The sequence below is a fragment of the Rhipicephalus sanguineus genome, chromosome 2 (assembly GCF_013339695.2).
Source record: "Rhipicephalus sanguineus isolate Rsan-2018 chromosome 2, BIME_Rsan_1.4, whole genome shotgun sequence".
Classification (NCBI taxonomy): domain Eukaryota; kingdom Metazoa; phylum Arthropoda; class Arachnida; order Ixodida; family Ixodidae; genus Rhipicephalus; species Rhipicephalus sanguineus.
Window position 1 is genome coordinate 82,573,545 of NC_051177.1, and position 20,000 is coordinate 82,593,544.

Genomic DNA, 20,000 nt, shown 5'->3' on the forward strand with positions numbered 1-20,000 from the left:
GTTGTGTGTTGTATACGCGCGCCGGGAGAGCGGCCAGGCTCCTTGGTCGTGCGCCTTTGTTGGCTGATGCAGTCGACCGCGACATCGAAGCGCAGCACAGTCACCCCAGTCCACCCCCCCCCCTGCACACACACGCACTCTTGTCTGCCCACCACTGCTCTTTCCTTACCATATCGCGCAGCCCCAGGGCGTCGTCGGGCCAGTCGCTGCACAAGAAATCATCGAAGCAGGAGAATATACGCGTGCCTCGAGCTAGACCAGCGCGTTCAGCTCCGCACTAAAGGAATCGGCAGCACGTTACACATCTAACACTTGAAGGAGGAAGCTTTCTTCAGACTTAGCAATGCATTAAGTTATGCTGTCGGGAACCAGACTTCTTGCAAGGTATAACGAGCCGCAGCGTGAGAGACAAGGATTACATGATCGCGACGTTCCCAGTCGATTGTCAGTGTACTCCCCCCCCCCCCCCCCTCAGTCTTTACACATACACTGAAGCTTGCTTCACCTCGCGTGGTGTTTAACGTTTTACCGCCTTCGCGATGGGCCCACCTTTGACCACGCGGCCATATCAGGTGTTTGACACAACCGAATGAATCTAACAGAGAATTAGGCCAAGGAAAGCATATTGGCCATTGATTGTTTTCTTTAACTGTATTGTAGCAATAATGACGTAAATTAAAACGAATTAAATTACAAGAAAAATCACCCGTTCCGTCGGTGGAATCTGAACCCACGAAGGGTCCCCTTATTTCATTGATGTCAGGTGTTTACAATACAGAAAGTTGAGCTAGTTCGTGTACGCATTCATGTTAAAAGACGAGGCGTGCGAACATGGACACACAAGGGAAAAAGCCGGCGTTTGTGTTGTCCTGACTTCTTTTTTGCGTCCGTGTTTGCACGCCTACAGTCTTTTTTAACATGGATGTCAGGTGGATGACATCGCAAGTTTCGGCGTTTTGTGACGTCATGATGACGTCACATTATAAAGTAGTGCGACGTGATGACGTCATAACAGCCCTCATTGATGACGTAGGTCAGGCGCTCTTCTGTCTACGCTCGTTACTCTCCATACACCTCTCGCTCGGAGGTCACGTGGGATTGGGGCGCCAGGATTTTGCGCACGCCGGAAGAAGCTTTTCCTCAAGGTTGTAGCGCAGCGAGCCACTTAAGACTTTCGCCTGAATACATGTAAGAAGAAAAAAAGTCATCATTCACGCCTTTGTTGCATAAAGCTACAAAGAAAATCCCTTATCAATGGTTCTGTTCTTCGAGTTGTTAATGTTCTTCGAGTTGGTCGGCGTCTCGGCGCGCCGCGATTTGGCAGCCTGCTGGTTGGCTGAGATGCTATAGATATATCGTCCCAGAAAGGCGTTGGTCCTCTGTTCAAATCCTGAACCAGGACGGACGGACTTATCGTCTGCAGATAAACTTTCTTCCATGACCGTGTGGATTTCACTGCAGCTTCGTGCTATACAAATCCATGTATGACGCCTCTTCCCTAACTTTCGTCTACCTACCTCTCTTTGATTGTTACCTCATTTTCCTTCTTAGTACGCGTGTATTGCACTAATGTTTGGAAGTTACGACGTTTGATACACAGTTGATCGCGCTAGTGATTAAGTCGAGCTCGTACCCCGAGGGACTTAGCCAGAAATCTTTGTAGGGGAGTTGGAGGGAGGTTTAACTCCCTTTATGCGTTTTCGAGCGGTTGTTTGTATGTGTGCTTGTATATATACGCATGCAAAATATATATACGCATGCAAAAACTATGGGGGGGTGGGGGGTCTTGAATCCACCACCCGTGGCTACGCCTCTGCAGCTTCAGCTTTCACATTGTGCCTCGTTATGAATCCAGGGTTTGACGGAATCCAGGGTTCGAGATTGTGAACAAGGCTCCCGTGCGGGAGCCGAAACGTCTTGTTTGTTTTAAAGCGCTTTTATTGTGGTCGGCGTTTCTTCCTTTTTGCTGTGCCTCGTTATCTACATCCGGATTGCAGCCACCTCTTGAAATCAATGCACAGTTCGTTTCCAAAGAGTGGATGATAGCTTTTCATGCACCCATTTCACGTAACTTGAGATTGCCCCCCACGCCGGCGCTCAAGTCATCTCGCTCTTGAACGTGTAGCGAACTCGAATGCGCTGCAGAAAGCCGCTTTGGCGTGGAATCGCAAGTTGTGCGAGAATAAATAAATAAATTAATAAATAAATAATAAATAAATAAATAAATTAATAAAAACAAAAAAATCGTTTCAGAGATAGCGGCGTGCATGACCTCTGCCCGGCATCTTGTCCCTTGTGTATTCTCCATCACAATATATGGTTGGTTGACAAGTTCCAATCAATCCCTGTCACTCTGCGCGAAGACAACGGACACTACTCTTTCTTGCGTCAACAACCCTCAGAATTTCCGGAAAGACCGACAGGTGTGTGCGTGTGTGTGTGGTGTGTGTGTGTGTGTGTGTGTGTGTGTGTGTGTGTGTGTGTGTGTGTGTGTGTGTGTGGTGTGTGTGCGCTGAGGAACATGTCGGTGTTCTAGCCCTGCCATCGCAAAGACTAAGAAAGCAACATGCAGTACAATGCTGGAACGTGCTGCGTCTGTCCATATATAGGTTCATGCAGCGACTCAGGAACCTAGGAAGGCGAAATGCAGTATAATGCTTGAACGTAAGGCGTCTGTCCAGTTAGTTCATACTGTGATGACAGAAATTATAGTCGGTCACAACCTAAGAATAAATACAAACTATGCCCACAGAACCGCGGCTTGCTTGTCAATCACTTATGTAAGAGAGTCGTGCAAGCTGGTTTCCTTTCAAACCACAAGTACTTTTTGTGCAAATGTGCAAAACTAAAGACTCGTCGTTCCTACCTAAAATATAACGTTCGGCCAAGCAGTGATATCAAAATCTCTTGATGAAGTTTGCCAAGACGTTCAAGTTTTTTTACTTAAAGCCATTTACATGAAAATGAGTCTGAATGGGAACACCAATTATCTGAAACACGCGACAGGCGCTTGACATCGCGGAAATGAGCAAATGTGATTGGATAAGACCTCTCTGGGTGGAACAGTCATGACTGTGGGTTGAGATTGTACTTGTTCTTCGCTTGTAACCGACTGTAGGTCGTCACAACCGGCGTCGCGCGCTTTGCCGTCACAACATTAACTGGACAGAACGCGCGCGCGTTCCATCATTGTATGCTATACACTCTGCATCCTCTCTGCACAACAACGCGCGTCCTCCCCTGCGCAACGCGCTGCCATTCGCGACAAGCGTGTCGTCGAGGCACGACTATAAAGCAAAATAACGCAGCTATAAAGACACGCGGGACGCAGTTCATTGTTTCTCGCGACGTACAGCGGCGGAGGCGACCTCTGACGAACGAACGTCCGCGGTCTCGCTTGGCCTGCGCCGCTCGCGCGCTGCTCGCACCGGCGGCCAACGTCGGGAGGGACGGTCGCTGGGAACAACACGCGTGCAGCGCTGGTCCCGTCCCGGCAGCGCAAGGGCAGCACGCGGTTAGGTTGGCCAGGCCCAGCATTCGCGTTGATTGTTAATAATGGAGACAAATGTCGGTGGCTGGACGCTCTGTCCTAACAGTCCCCGCAGCACTACTATGTAGTGCCACGCTCATTCTAGCCAGCAGCAGGTTTGCTTATTGCCGTCTCCTACTTCTCCGAAACAACGCGCACGACGTTACTTTATAAGTACGCAGTGTATGCCGTCGAGTGTTCAGGGAATGCCGGGCTTGTGTTTGTGCTTTGCCCTTGTACGCGAGTATTATATATGGAGCAGGTTCAACGCTCTTATATAGTTGCGGCTAGATGACTGCAGTGACCGACCTCGTAAAAGGCGGAAAGAACAAAGGCGTCGCGCCGTCAAAGGATCGGCTTTTACGAACGCTATGTCGTTGCGTGAGATCTGTGAGATGATAGGACGCGTATATATGGTGTGTATACCGCGTGGGTTTACATGCGTGCAAGACTGTTACCGCGTCAACAGCCCAACTGGAACCAGAGATGAGTTGCCCTGATTCTATCGCGGCCATAGTGTTGGATTCCTAAAGCATGGTGATAAGTTGGTCTTCCGTATAAGCTGATGCGTTTTGATCTGGCGTATCGGCAACAATGCAGTGTGTAGCAGAGGAAGGCTTCAGTGCCATCGAACGTGGCATCCGCTGTACTGCGCGAAAAACTCGCGCTCGTGCACTAAAATCACCCGAGCTGTCAAAGGACGCATCCCAAGAATGACAGTCCAACCCATTATAACCAACAGGAATACCCTTGAAAAGCTTGTCGGAAAGTCGCAGTGCATATTTGTAAAATGCTGTTCTTATTACCGATTGCTATGTTATCGACGCTTAAGACACGTTTATTCTTTAAATGCCACTCCAATGTGGTACAAAATAGCGGTCTCCTGGAGTTTGTAACAAAAAAGTAAATCTGCGTGTCGATGCTATATCTTATAATTTTTTTTCGCGCGACGTTAGTAACGATCTTCGAAGCTAAGGTTTGATGTCTGTGACGACACCACCGTCTCGAATAAATTACTGTCAATGTTCTCAAACAAGGTTACAAAATTTTCGTGCATCTTGCTTGTCTAACACCTGACGTAATAGCAGTATTTCAACACTTTATTCTGGTAACAGTGTCAGAGTTACATTTTCAAAGGGTTGAACACAAAGCAGAATATCACGTACGGAAAGGACGGGAATGGGTGCACATTCAAGACGAAACATGGAGGTTAGCTTCGACTAAAAGTGATGACTGTGCCAAGTTACATTGCCTGATGAGACCACGACTTAATGTGTCATGTATCTTTATCGCAGAGCGCCCAGACCCGTGTGGTGATCAAGGGCGGAAAAGTGGTCAACGATGACATGATCATCGACGGAGACGTCTACATCGAAGATGGTATCATCAAGTGAGTGTCGACAGCTCAATGTCCCCGTGAACTATTAAGGCTAAAACGTTTATTAATGCCACCAACATACTCATCTGGTATACGTTGAACTCAGTCAGGACGAAAGTTCCTTACAATGTCAAACGTTCCTACAAGGTCTAGTGAATGATGCAGGAGAATGTAAACGAGAGGCCACCTTCTATAGAGACAAGTACTCACACCACGCCCCTTAGATCTGGGGGCACTGGGGGTTTCGAACCCATACCTCCTACATTGGAGGTAGACGCTCTACCACTTGACCACCGCTGCGGTTGTTACTTATCTCAAGGTGGCATCTCCTTTCTGCTCTCTTCAATCTTTCACTACACGTCCCCGTTACGACGCTGCGGCATGCTCCATATAATGATTTGCACAAATTGGCGTCTTTCCTAACCTCAAACCACTGTCGCTACACTGCATGCAACTTACGCTAACGTTAAAGCGGTAAAAGAGACAATCCCGTGACACTTCCCAGTAAGTCCATTGATTACTTTGGGCGTGGTAGTGTACAGTGCAGAAAATCTACACTAACCGGTAACTGCGCGAAGAAATGCCCGGCTTCTTGTTGCGGGATGCAGGCATCCTGCATCAAAGGGAACATGTCAAATGCTTTCAATGTGGTTTATAACGTTAAGTGCTCGAACCGTATTGTAGTGTGTGTATGACGATGGGCCGCACCGTTGTTTGTTGTTTTCCGCAGGCAAGTTGGCAAGGACCTCACCATACCGGGAGGCACCAGGACCATCGATGCCAAAGGGCAACTGGTCATACCAGGTACGAAAGTTCACCGCGATTTAGGGGCACCTAACTTAAGGGCCTTCAATCGGAAACTATAAACGGAAACAGCCCACTATTTTGGACTGGTGAATTTCACTTTCTAAAAACTTTATTCTATCGATTCAGTGTCAGTGACCGCACTTTCTTCCTTGAGTCTGACCGATGTTGTGTCGTTAAACTTGACCAGAGCTGCCACTACGACACAAACGGTTGACGCGGTTGACACTGGAAGAACATACAACAGGTTTACGATAAAAGTTCTTGTCGTGTCGGGATATACCCTGTTTTGTTGTTTTCTTTTTTTTTTTCAGCTGAGGTTGTATTTGGATTACAGATACGAATCGCTATACGTGTGCAAATCCAGTTTATTTTACGAACGTGATTGATACACACGTATTTTGGGAAGGCATTACGGGGTAGTGTTGAAAGAGCATCTTACGGAAAATTCTTGTGGGTATCGCAGCCCTTAATCATTCAGGATGTAGCGAGGCCTCAAGAAAGAAAATCGGGGGTTCAACTGCAACGAATGCGTTCTAATCTCGCAGGTGGAATCGACACTGCCACTCACTTTCAGCTTCCCCTGCCCAGTGGCATCAAGTCAGCCGATGACTTCTACTCTGGCACGCGAGCTGCCGTCGCCGGAGGAACCACCATGATCAGTAAGTTGACTGGACTCTCCCATTTTATGCGGTGTCTTCGTTGTGACGCACACGCCCTGCCTTGGGTAGGAGAAGGGGTGGCGGGGGGATCGAAGCTACCATCCGGCGGCAAACCCTAAGTAGCGAAGTTTCTTTCGGCAAAGGTCCGACCCCCCATTTACGTACAGTAATATCTGGGGTTTTACGTGCCAAAACCACGAGATGTTATGAGGCAGGCCATAATGGAGGGCTCCGGAAATTTCGACCATCTAGTGGGCCCCTAAATCACATTCTCTATTTTTTCTAACACTTCAAACAAAAGCGTCCATCGAGTTCAGAGTGCCGTCACGATCAGCAGTACCAAAGGCGGCAGCGCTCCGCGCAAAAAAAAAAAAAAAGAAGAAGAAAGAAGTTTCTGCTGTTGTTTAGGCCTTTCGGTATCCCCGGAGTTGGTAGTGACGTCAACAGTACAATCCGGTCATGGCGGCAGCAAAAAGAACATGTTTGTTTGCCTGCAGGTACGCGCGCTCCCTGCTACGGCGAGGAGGAACACTAGGCCAAGAGGAGAGACGAATCAACGAACAGTGTGTAACGAATGAAAGAGCGAAACGAGCGAGGGCCGCATTTCGATCGTCAAACGCGTGTAACTCCGCCATTACGGCACCATTTCGAAAGATTCTCGAGCCTACGTGTTCATTGTATACTCGTGCACAACTGCAACACCACAACTTCATTTAGACCTTTGGGTGGTTTAGGGTCCATTTAACGTGCACTGACACCGCACAGTACACGGGCCTCTAGAATTTCTCCTCCATTGAAATGCGACCGCCGCTGCCGGGATCGAACCCGCGACTTTCGGGTCTGCAGCCGAGCACCGCAACCACCGTACCACCGAGGCGGGCTTCATTTATGTATATTCGAGTGTGTTTGTAGGTGCATATATTGTTCTAGACATGTAGTACACGTCTAGAATAGACCGTGCGTTAATTAAACCCCGCCCCGTCCTCCCCTTCCTCTAGGAAAATGGGAAGGCTAAGTTTCTGAGACTCGTGAGTGCATGCGCAAGAAAGTTGTCTGGTAAGACATTTTTCACAGAGACATTTTTTCACTCTTCCAGTTGACTGCGTTCTGGACACCACGTGTTCTCCGCTGGAGGCCTTCGAGAAGTGGAAAAGCTGGGCCGACGAGAAGGTGTGCTGCGACTACGGCCTTCAGCTGGCTGTCACCTCCTTCGACCCGAAGACAAAGGAAGAGCTCGAGACGCTCGTCAAGGAGAAAGGTGAGGCCTCTGAGATGCCCGAGAGAATTGAAGCCCTCGCTCGCGTGCTCTTGTGTGAAGACAATCGGAGGCCGCCAACGCCCCTTGTCAGTCGTGCATTGTTGTTGGATACAACATCTGGGAAACAGTACAATATCCAAGAAAATGTCCTCGTAGGTATCTTCCGCCCATCTTCCATATTCGTGTTTGATGATATCCACGATGACTGTGGACGATAGCGCCAACAAACAATTTCAACTTGCCTCGAGTAGAGGCCATCCTAAGGGCCATCCTAAGCTAGCTACTATAAAATTTTTAATAAATTCAAATTCAATCAGTAAGTTTATTGATAACAAAATATAATATAGTCCATCATATTTACAGAGTTGTACCCCAGAACTCAACGGGAGTCGTGTAAGGGGTCTCTATGACAGATAGTGTTATTTATATCCGTGTAAAAGCACGTTCTAGATAGGTATAGATAAAAAAAAAAACTCTCTAAACGTTATACAGTGCGGAAAAAGAAGCTAAACTAAACTATAAAAAGGTAAAGGGAAACATAACAAAAAAGAAAAAGATGGTTGATCCCTCCGCCATAGAAATCGGAATAACACGAAAGTAAAGCGTGCCCTTACAGAAGTAACTGAATGTTTGCTGTACATTTATATAAGAGAGTTTGGACAATGCATATTGATGTCTGGCAGCTATAGCACCATTTAACGTGGATGCACCAACTTTGATGATTGGTGGTACATCTCCATACCGACGACTAACGTCCATGTTAAATGATTACACAAACCCTTGTAGTAGCTGTAGTAGTTAACGGTGAAAGCGTAATCAGAGAACGAGGTGTGATAGCCAGAAGAGCGTCGCATATTGGACGCAGAACTTGGTCGCCATCCCGCGGCATGTTAAAATGTGATTGGCGGGCCGGACTAGCGGGAAACGCAAAGCGCGTCGTGCCGCCTCCCGGCCGCGATTTTTCTCGGGGCGAGCGCCTGAAAGGGGAACGCGGTGTAACATCCAGGTGAGGCAGGCGCGCGTCGCAGAGCTATTTTTGGTTTGGATTAGAGTGATGCTATGAGCGAGGCCGATGCTTTTACGACGCTTGGGCTAAGATCGCCACCTCGCGGTGTGTTAAGGCATTGACAAAATTGAACTTCGATTGAAAACGCGCCGAATGGGACGGACGTGTAACGCGTTGCAGGTACTAATCGCGGAAGCCACAGTAATGACGAATTACTTTACTTTGCCGCTCTCAGAGAGCAACACCAACCCGCTGACCGGGAGAGTGGTAGATATAAAAGGCGCGTTTGTAAAGCCTCCACAGTCTGTGTGTTTGTAAAGCCTCTAGAGTCTGTGACCGTGGCGCAGTGCGCTGCGGTGGGAAAGTGTTTCCTAATGTCTGGAAATAAAGAAAAAAAAAGTGACCGTGGCGCAGTGGATAGCGTGCCCGGCATCTGTTGTTGCGGACCGAGCGGTCGTGGGTTCGATGCCCGTTGACGGAACTTTTTTTCTTTGCCCTCTGATCGTGTAAATTTTTGCGACGTCATTTCCGTCACGGAAATACGTCACTGAAGTCTTGGTGGACCCCGGCATAAAACACTGTCGTGTAAAAAAAAGGCAGAACGATACACAATATGTAAAAGAAAACCTAAGTTTTTGTGAATTTAGGAATTCTACGTGAAGTACAGGGCAGTGAGTTGGGAAAATGTTGAATGGGTAATAATGATGAAGCTATGTCTTTAGGAAGTGTTATGTCTTTAGGAAGTGTATACTTACGCGCATACCAGAGGCGCTAGCTAATGCTAGCAATCACTGGCTAAGCGTTGGTTAATGCTTCTAGTGTTTACTAAATAACCGCTAATATTAGCTTGATGTGGCTGGCTGTGAACGACAAGTTGTCAGTGTCAACGCTGGCTATCCGCTGTCTTAACATGACATTGTTTTCCTTTAAAGGGGTCATGACCCACTTTTCCAAATAATGATCTAATGACCTCTGTATCGGAGTGTACTGCCTCCCGAATCGATTGCCGCAAAAATTTCTCGAATCCGTCAAGAATCAGCGGAGTTACGGGGGTTTTGGCTCACGCCCAGCGCTTTCCTCTCTTTTCTCGTGCCGACGAGCGCACTGGAAGCTAGACAGGGAGGGATGGCATGGGGGAAAGAAGTTACGTCAGCGCGCGTCATGAAACGCGATCGCTCTCCCGATGTGATTCGCTGGCGCGAGTGCGGCTACCGTGTACTGAGGAGTGCGGCGCCGGCAAGTGGCGGCACCCGCGGCAAGAAGCGCATCTGATCCGAACGCCGCTCTCGATTTACGTCGGCTATCGGCCAATAAGCAGCTATGTCTCTTGCGACGTAAAGTGACAGATCCGCGACGTAAGGGACAGACGCCCCGCCCACCGACGAGAGTGAGAACCGGCCTCTGTTTGAAAAGAGGGTGCCTGGGGAAACGGCAACTTCGCGCTCCGCTTGTGGCCATTACGCGGCGTGCACGACTGTAATATTTGGCAGAGCAGTTCATAGCCGTGTCAGCTTTCCGCAGGATGTGTTTTTTCAACCAGCCCAAGGGGTGCTTCATGACCCCTTTAATGCCAATTATGGGATTTTCTTGTCATAATTCAAGTAGAGATTTTGCGGGAGGCAGTCGGGCAAGCTCGTCGTAATGCGTAGAAAAAGTACTGTGATCAAGGTGATCAATCAGTATTCACACCGGCGAGCCGAAATATCTTCCTTTCAATTTATTCTGTGATCGATTTCCTTTGTTCCCTACTGACTGTCAGTACAATGTTTTGTGAACGTACTTCGATAGACGCGGTGATAGATAGATAGATAGATAGATAGATAGATAGATAGATAGATAGATAGATAGATAGATAGATAGATAGATAGATAGATAGATAGATAGATAGATAGATAGATAGATAGATAGATAGATACAGACACAGACAGACAGACAGACAGACAGACAGACAGACAGACAGACAGACGGACAGACAGACAGACAGACATATCTCTGTGTCTTATCATTATCTCCTGTCTCCCTCCTTTTGTTATATATCGCGTTTTGGGCAGTACCATACAAAAGTTCGTACGTACGAACGAACTGGTCCTCAAACGAGTACTTGCGCTCAGAGCAATTTCAGTCTTGCAGCAGCAGGCGCGCTTATCCTCGGTACTTTAGTGTTCGATGGAGAAGCCCACCTCCTGCCTGCTTTGCCGAGCGCTGAAAACGAATACAGTGAAACCTAGGTGATACGAATCTCACAGGACGACTAAAAATATTCGTATCATCCGAAATTCGTATCACCAGAAAGCATGGAAAATTAGCATGCGACAAAAGAAAGCTGGCGTACATTTTCATTTATTGTTTTTCAGGGCCGCAGCAACATCAGGAAGAACCCTGAGTCAGTTAAGTTTCTAGATGTCGGCAATCATACCAGCACTCGTTAATATACGGTCCGTACGCAAGTATTTAGTTAATGAACCAGGTGCGCTGTGACCCGCGACAACAGTAGCCCCTTCCGAATTTTAGTATGCTTTTTTGCATGACACCGGAGTACTGCAGCGAAAGTAACAAAAGATGCGCTTTGACGCGATGGATCAAGGCCATAAAATTACAGAAACACGGTCCTGCGTTCTGATTTTGTTATCGCGTTGGTGTTGGGGATGTTTTTTGGGAGATTACGACCGTGCCCGCACAAGGGCGACCTCAACGGTCGCGCATGTTGACGTTGTGAGGCCTGACTCCTTCGCCAAGACCGCCCTCGCCTTCTTTTCGGTCCTCGTCCACCTTTAGCAAAGTGTTTTTCTTACACCGTGATTCTGACGATTTGGCGGCTGGCATGCCCACGCTTGCGTTCCCGCGCTCGCACGTGCTTGGGAAAGCGCGGACAGCATCTCTTCGTGCCTGGGCGGTGGCGTACGTTCGCTGGGTGAAACGCTGGGTGAAAATCGGTTCGCAGCAACCGTACTCCATTACATTGCAGGCCAATGGGGCTTGGCCAGGACCAACGAAAAAATTCGTATCACCCCGAAATTCGTATGAGCCGTGATCGCATCACCGCGGTTTCACTATAATCGGCGATAGCCTTCCAATTTTACCGCGAAAAAATAATTAGCACCGGTGCGTTTGCACAGAAGCAAGGCACAGCGCGCGCGACACGTAATCAAGAGCGAAGAAAACAGCAACAACACGAGAACGTTCTGGTCCACAGCTTTTTCCAATGTAACGCGCATAGCTGAAGGAGTTTCGTTTGCCTTCCTTCGTGTTTTCGTTCTTTCGCGCACCACATCATTAAGCTGAAGGAGCCAGTATTAAAAGGTAAAGGTACCAGCTAAGGGAGCTGCCTAATAATAATTTTTGGACTTCAACGTCCCAAAACCACGACATGATTATGAGGGACGCCATATAGTGGAGGGCTCCGGAAATTTCGACAACCTGGGGCTCTTTAACGTGCAACTAAATCTAAGTACACGGGCCTCAAGCATTTTCTTCTCCACTGCAAATGCGGCTGCCGCGGCCGGGATTCGAAGCCGCGTTCTTCGATTCCGTATATAGGTGGAGCACCATAACCACAAGGCCACCGTGGCGGGCGGGAGCCACTTAAAGGAGCCAGTAACGGAGCCAGCATCGAATGGCCCGAACCAATGCTTCGAATGGTGTGCGCGTTGTGTTACCAAAATCGCAACCGCAACTACACTCTCTTGTCGCTAATATTCAGATTTCGTTTTACAAGACATATTTTTCAGCTTACGCGAAAGGATATTAGGCAACGGCTGGACCGGACAGGGTCTCCCTTTCGTGTCCATCCGCTAATATTTCTATAACTTAGGCAACTGAGCTGACGTTTCGGCGAGAAGTCTAGTCTTTTTCAAGGCAGTTGCTTCCTTGAAGAAGACAAGACCGCTTGTCGTTGATTGGCTCAAACGACACCCCGTGTTCAAGGATACTTCGCCTCTTCAAGCTTTCATCTTCTCCTGCATTACGGCCTTAATTGGATAACACCTTACCTAAGTAACAATTAGCCCAGCAAAAAGTAATAGTTATATTCGTTTCATTTCAAATTATTATTTCACGCGGTGTTTCTGGTGGTCGTTTTCACGAGTTTGCTCTACTCAGAACAAGTAAAGTTAACAAGACTATAACAAGGACACAGGAGAGACAAAGGAAGGGAGGGGGAGAGAGGTGGAACTATTTTCGCGTCAACACATACTGACTAAATCTGTACTTGTTGGAGAAACATCGAAAAAGAAAAGACTTTATGCCGGATAACTATTACGTATTTTTTTCACTTGAGAGGTGTATTCTTGGGCCACTTCATTGATTAACCAAACAAGGGCGGTTTTATATTCCATTCTTTCTCGTTACACCGTGCCGCAATAAAAATTTAGCTTTAGCTAACTTACGATGCCTTGCCCCAGGTCGATTTCGCTGCTCTTACTCGAATCTAAGTATCTTTTCAGCGTTTGTATAGTAATAGGCCTATCACGATTTTGAGCCCAATTAGTTAGGGAAGCCAGCAAAAATTCGTGGAAGCACACTGACAACCTACGCTTAGTTGAATTTCGAAGCTCGTTTTCACACGCACCATATTACGTGGATTAATCATAACGTGAGACAGAAACACCGCGCTTAATGGCTCGATTGTTACGTTTATAGCGTGCAGCGGTACTGACGACGCTCGCACGTAGAAAACGCGTGTGGTTATGACACTCCAAATAGACTAATGTTTAGATGTCAATATTGCACAGAACTAAGATGTAAACACGCCATCAAGTACGGAAATGACAACTAATATTCTAAAATAATCTTTTTTGAAACCTGACACAGGTGTGAACGCCTTCAGAGCTTACCTCAGCATGGACTCCCTGATGCTGAGCGATCTTCAGCTGATGCATCTGCTCGAAGTGTCTAAGCATCTGGGGGCTCTGACTACGGTCCATGCTGAGCACGGTGGCATCATTGCAGAGGTGAGTCAGCAAGGTTATGATGACGTGTGAAGCCATGAGCATCATTAGTCACGCGCATCGAAGCTTACGCAGTATCGCCGTGTATTACCGGTTACGAGTTCCTTTCCAGTTAAATATCTTCCACTGGGTCCTAATATCAGTATCATGCGCGACATTAACCACAAGTATTTACACGTATGTGTGTCAAAGGTTGTGTAGTATAGATCGCTCTTCGTTAGTGACGCTTCACATCTTTCTAAATTAAGTAAGTAGAACGTTTTCATTGTACAGTGTTCACGAATTAATAATCTGTGGGGTTTACGTCGCACAACCACGATATGATTATGAGAGACGCCTTAGTGGAGGGCTCCGGAAATTTCGACCTCCTGGGGTTCTTTAACGTGCACCTAAATATAAGCACACGGGCCTCAAATATTGTCGCCTCCATCGAAAATGCAGCCGCTGCGGCCGGTATTCGATCCCGCGACCTTCGGGTTTCGAAATAAAACAAGTCGTACGTTTTCGTTGTACAGTGCTGCGCGGATTGAAACGTGACATCGAAACATTTAGTATAACAACTTATGCATGCAATTTCTCGAGATAATCGCGTCCTTTCGCTACGAATGCGGTCGCTAAATGTAATGATTACTCTGATGTAAGCGCTCGAGACGAAATTGCGCCGATTTGACACGAATTGAAGACGGTGGAAACGAGAGTGCGTGCATTACTTAGCCTTAAGCTGTCGCGTTTCGATCTTTTGTTCTTTGTATTCTCGATTCACTATGTCACTGGAGCTAAACCCAGGCGGAATCAAACTTATCGCGAACAATGACATGGAAGTTAACAGTCGTTATCTTGGCCACGTCTGCAGAACCAGAGAAAGATCCTGGGCCTCGGGATAACGGGACCTGAAGGTGTGGTCTACAGCCAACCCGAGGAGGTGAGTTGCTGATACTGTGATCAACTTTATCTTGTATCCACTTCTCTCAGATAGTGACTGTTAAGTGTCATCTTTGTAGGAAGCGCAAAACTAAAAACCGACATTCACAAGAAGGACGAGACACAAGTGCTTATTTGGCATAAGTGCCTCTGTTTTTGTCTTTGCTTTTTTTGTTTGTTCCTTCACACCTATATGTGTATTCGCACTTTTTAATAACCGCTCAGTTGAAGTTAAGCGCTTGTGTCTCGCTTTTATTGTGTATGTCGGTGTTTAGTTTCGCGCTTCCTACAAAGATGGATCTTTGCCAACTAGCCTGATCTAATCGTTTAAGTCTCAAGCATGATCGATTAGATTTAAAAAAGAGTTTGAGCAGCGTTTTCTGGGCCCTGGGCGCGTGGGCCGGAGCACCGTGATAGAAGTGTACGCCCCATAGTTTCCATTCGTAGCTGCGTTATTCCAATTTCCGAAACGGAAACGTTTGTTTCCTACCTCACGTAGAACTTTTCAACGCACCGGTGCATTTGAATGTTCAGTTTTGTCGTAATGTTACTCTTCCGAATATACGTCTTTATGTTGCGGAATATTCGCAATTGTTTTACTTCAAAAGGAACTATGTGTACTTGCCGTAGGAGAAAAGAAAGAAAGAAAAAAAAGGAAGAAATAAACGTTGAAAAATTGTTTTTGTGCTGAAAAAGGGTGGCGAATCACATTATTAGGTTGTCACCGAACGCACCTTTTTGGAAGCGCACCAGCGTGCATACGAAAGGTCTAAAAAGGCAGACAGGACAGCGCTTCAGTCACAAATTGAAACGTTTAGTGAGGACAAGGACGTGATTTCATAATGTGTTTAGCTCTGATGTGATGTGACAACGTTATCACGTACGACGAACAACAAACGTTTTGCATAAAATGAGTTTGTTTTTTCATCTTCCTTTTGCGATAATCGCCCTCAAAACTAGGTGGAAGCGGAGGCTACCCTTCGGGCGATCGTCATGGCCAATCAGGTGGCAACGCCGCTGCTTATCTCTCCGGTGATGAGCAAGTCCGCGGCTGAAATGATTGTACAGAAACGCAACGACGGTGAGGACTGAAACTTTGTTTATATGCCTGTTAGTTCGTTAAAGGCGCTCGAACGCACGTTATTTAGGTGCACGTTAAAGAACTCCAGGTGGTCGAAATTTCCGGAGCCCTCCACTACCGCGTCCTTCGTAATCATGTGGTTTTGGGACGTTAAACCCGAATAATAATAATAATAATAATAATAATAATAATAATAATAATAATAATAATAATAATAATAATAATAATAATAATAATAATACCATATGCGTTTTATGTTTTCACCGCAGTGCACCAGCGTTATACGACGGAGCATGCACTGTGTGTTGTGAAGGAAAGTGTTTATAATATTAATTTCCTTATTTTACGGTATGCTATCAATCCTACATGCGGTATTATTACAGGAGCGGGTGTGCAATACAAACAGTACGCGGGTGTGAATAATACATTGGTTATACAAGCAAAAAAGAATTTAAAAGCTCGCATGTAACGTCTTAAAAACAAATATATGTAAGAGTTGTACAAGTGCTTAGCGTACCTGGTTACAAATTCGCACTTGAAGCGGATCACTACAAATATCAAAAAGGAAGTTTCGTGATATTAAGGAACTACCAGTGTTCAAACTTCATTACTATTTGCATAAAAGAACAAATGAAACATTCCACTGCAAGGATCCTTACGACTATGTGAACCTGAAAAGAGAAGAGGACTAATCGGCTTTATCGCCCGAGCTGCAGTTCGTTAGCTTCATTACTAATTACTCATGAAGAACGACTGTTCAGTGCGCGTTTTTGCACTCGCGCAGGCGCTCAGTTTCTTCATGCGCAGAATTCTCACTCATCTAACATATCACCAGCCTTTATTTGCGTCGAACATTATACCCCTTGCTACGCAACGATGCACATAAATTGAGATCGCTCGCTTTGTGACCACTTCCAGGTTGCGTGGTGTTCGGCCAACCGACGGCGGCTAGCCTGGGAACCGACGGGAGCCACTACTTCAACAAGTGCTGGAGCCACGCTGCCGGTCACGTAACTTCGCCGCCTCTGAATCCGGACCCCACCACACCCAGCCGACTCATGGACTTACTCGGATGGTAAGAGCAACGCGCGTGTCGCTGTTCTCGCATACACGCGGCTCCTACAGACAGTGTAACGACCGCAGCTTCAAATAACTGGGCTCTGGACAAACGTATAACGAGTAGACCGTCGTATCTTTGAGGTCGTTATCAAGTGGCTTCGAGATTTTCGAAAGTGTGCACTAGATGAAAGCAGCATGCAAGCTTTCATAAAGCGCATGTTTATGTCGTCACCATCATCATCATCATTTTCGGCCTATTTTATGTCTACTGCAGGACGAAGGCCTCTTCCAATGATATCTAGTTTATCTTACACTATAAGAAAAAAGTGTGTCCGTTGACTGTTATTTTGCAAAAAGAGAGTCACATGTGTAGCACTCCCTTTAGATACGCAAGTTGACTCTCTTTAGGAGAGTCGTGCACTGACTCTCTTTTTGAAAGCCATGCGACTCTCCTGAAGAGAGTCAGCGTTCCCCTCTAAAGAGAGTGCTACACATATGACTCTCACGTGCAATAAAAAGAGAGTCAAAGTTCCTGGAGTGTACCTTGTGCGAGCTGCTTCCATTTTATGCCTGCGAACTTCTTAAACATCGTGTGCATAGGAACATCTTAAATATTCGATAGAATATAGTACACTTATACATATGCGTAAATTATCCGCCCAATCTAAGTTAATGAAATGATAGAGTTCTACAATCCAAACCCATGATATAATTATCAGAGAAGGCTGAGTGGAGAAGTATGGGCTAATTTCGAACCAACACGGGCGTTCTTTAACTCTAACTATACACAAACGTTTTGACATTCCGGCATCATCGAAATGAGGCTGTAGCGGCCAGGAATCAAACCCGCGACATTCGCCTTCGAGTGACGGTGGTTAGCGCTGGTAAAGACGAGGACACAAGAAAGGAGCACTAGATGCACACACCTCAATAGCGCACTGCAAACGCCACGGCTCCTGTATAAGTTACCGCTCTGTGTGTTCGCTGTTGCGGTGCCAGCAAATAAAGAAAACAGTTTTTGGCGGTGGCGGCGTTGTACTCGAAAAACCTGGCGCCGGCGAGTGTACAGAAATGCGGCCCTCGTAGGGGCTCCGGTCACATGCAATACTTGCATGTGCCGTTTCATTGATGCTCTCTCGATCGTGGGTTATCGGCGATGAGCCGTTTCTGGCATGGCAATCTGATCCTTTATCGAGGTCGCGTTGCCACATTTCACTTTTGCCTGGATATGAACACACGACCGTCGTTGTTGCCTGTAGCAAATGAAGTGTGGCACGTGCTGCTAAGCACGTGGATGATGGGCCCAATTGCCGGCATGTAGGGAGGTAAAAGTTAGGAGGGAAAGAAAGAAAGAAAGAAAGAAAGAAAGAAAGAAAGAAAGAAAGAAAGAAAGAAAGAAAGAAAGAAAGAAAGAAAGAAAGAAAGAAAGAAAGAAAGAAAGAAAGAAAGAAAGAAAGAAAGAAAGAAAGAAAGAAAGTCAGGCACGCTCACGCTAAGCTTCGCTTGTCCTCGTTTTCCCGGTACGGAAGGGCTCCTGAATTTTATAAGACATGACCCAAAAAGCCAGTCCTGCATTGGCCATGTTTCCTATGCTGCTGCTTCCATTAGCTGCTCCCATTAATTGCTCCATTCGCGTTGCGTAGGTTGGAAATTTCGGCATGCTAGTAACTCAACGTCGCAATATTTGAGTACAAAAACGAATCAATTTCTCTTTACAGCGGAGACCTTCATGTCACCGGTTCCCAGCACTGCACGTTTACAACGGCGCAGAGGGCTGTCGGTGCCAACGACTTCACCAAGATACCGCACGGAGTCAACGGCGTGGAGGAAAGAATGCTGGTCATTTGGGAGAAAGGAGTGGTAAGCAGTGACCTCCGACACGGGTATAGATAACTGCTCATCGATATACACAAGGGCTTATGTTAAGAAAACCATCTACCCAGCAAGTCTCCAGAATCTACCTGTACAAAAAATCACAATTTCGCCGCAAGGGCGAAACAGTGAATAGCAAAAAAAAATATATATATTGGGGGACGCTTAAGCTTCGCCTTTAAGAGTTGAACGCGATAGCGATATCCGGCCCCATCCTCATCGTGCTATATTTCGCTTGTCATTACGTTCAGTCGCTCGGTCTCACACACGCACACACTCGACATACCTATAGTAAAGGTTTCTGCCCTCTTCAACAGCACTTTTATGACAACAGTGTACCCTCTACGCGTGTGTAAGAATGCGCGCACTAATGCGTATGCCCTTTGCAATGGGTGGCATGCTTTAAACCAGCAGCAATTACGCGCGTGATACTTTTTCGAAGTTTCGATGCACCCACTACGTGTCCTAAGGGAATACGCACAGTAATGTGTGTGTCTTTTGTAATGGGTGGCCAGCTTGTACCACCAACTCGTTATGCAATTCACATTGTGTGACGCCCGATGGCAATATACGCTTGTACCCCGTTTTACTGCGATACTACATCTCGTACTGTGACATCTGTACACAGGGCGCGTATGTTTGTGAAGCATTAAAGTTCATTTCAGCGCAGTTCCAAGCAATGGAGTGGCTCTGTGGTAGAACACCTGCTTGCCACGCAGACGGCCTGGGTTCGATTCTCACTCGAGCCTAAGAGTTTTTATTATTTATTTTTTTCGGTCACGGACAAGATGATTTTTCGCTCACAACCAGCGACGTCGACACCGGAATTTCTGCGGAACGAGCTCTTTAACGCTATCGCGTCAAAATTGGAGTGTCATAGGAAGTAAGGCTGGCTGCAAACTCTTTTGGATACTATCCCGCGTAACTCTACAAAACGCTGGTTTAAGCGAATACGGCTGCTCCAGGGAGCGAACAGGTTTTCGTGCTCTCCGTCGTCGCAACGTGAAGCGGTGAGAGCACAGCACATATATGAGCCGTCTACTTATGGCTGTCGAGATAGCGAGCGCACCAGCTCTTCCGACCGCGCCCTTATGATCAAACGTCGCAGTTACGGCACAAGAGACGCAACCACCCCTCCCCAACACCCGGCGTTCCTTCAGGCTCCTTCGCCCGAGGAAAGACGGGAGGGCCGTTTCCTCTCTGCTTGAGGAGCAATCGACGACACGCCTCGCACGCGCGGTGATGTTATCGCACGCGTCCTCCGTGCGTCGGAGATGGCTGGCTCTTCTAAAGGCCTGATCACACGTACGCGTTGCAGCGTGTCAGTGCGTGACATTTTGACGCGTCGCCGCGGCCTCGCCCTATGGAGAGAGAGGGCGCGCAGCTTCGCGTAGCCACGCGCCCTCTCTCTCCACAAGGAGAGGGCGTGGCGCCGCGTCTAAAGGTCACGCGCTGACATGCTGCAACGCGTACGTGTGGTCAGG

The 20,000-nt window shown here is 47.1% G+C and overlaps 2 protein-coding genes across 3 annotated transcripts in view; both read left to right on the top strand.

Annotated features, from left to right (window-relative positions):
* Positions 1–20,000, top strand: part of LOC119383247 (heart- and neural crest derivatives-expressed protein 2) — a 73,496-nt gene that overhangs the window by 20,978 nt on the left and 32,518 nt on the right. The window lies entirely within an intron of this gene.
* LOC125756116 (dihydropyrimidinase-related protein 2-like) lies at positions 4,825–18,543 on the top strand (the record flags this gene model as incomplete). The annotated part of the gene is given in 9 exon segments (XM_037651309.2): positions 4,825–4,919; positions 5,638–5,711; positions 6,260–6,373; positions 7,470–7,631; positions 13,447–13,586; positions 14,437–14,505; positions 15,465–15,585; positions 16,504–16,660; positions 18,363–18,543. Coding segments are annotated over 9 exon segments (1,107 nt in total), but the record flags the coding sequence as incomplete, so codon positions are not given.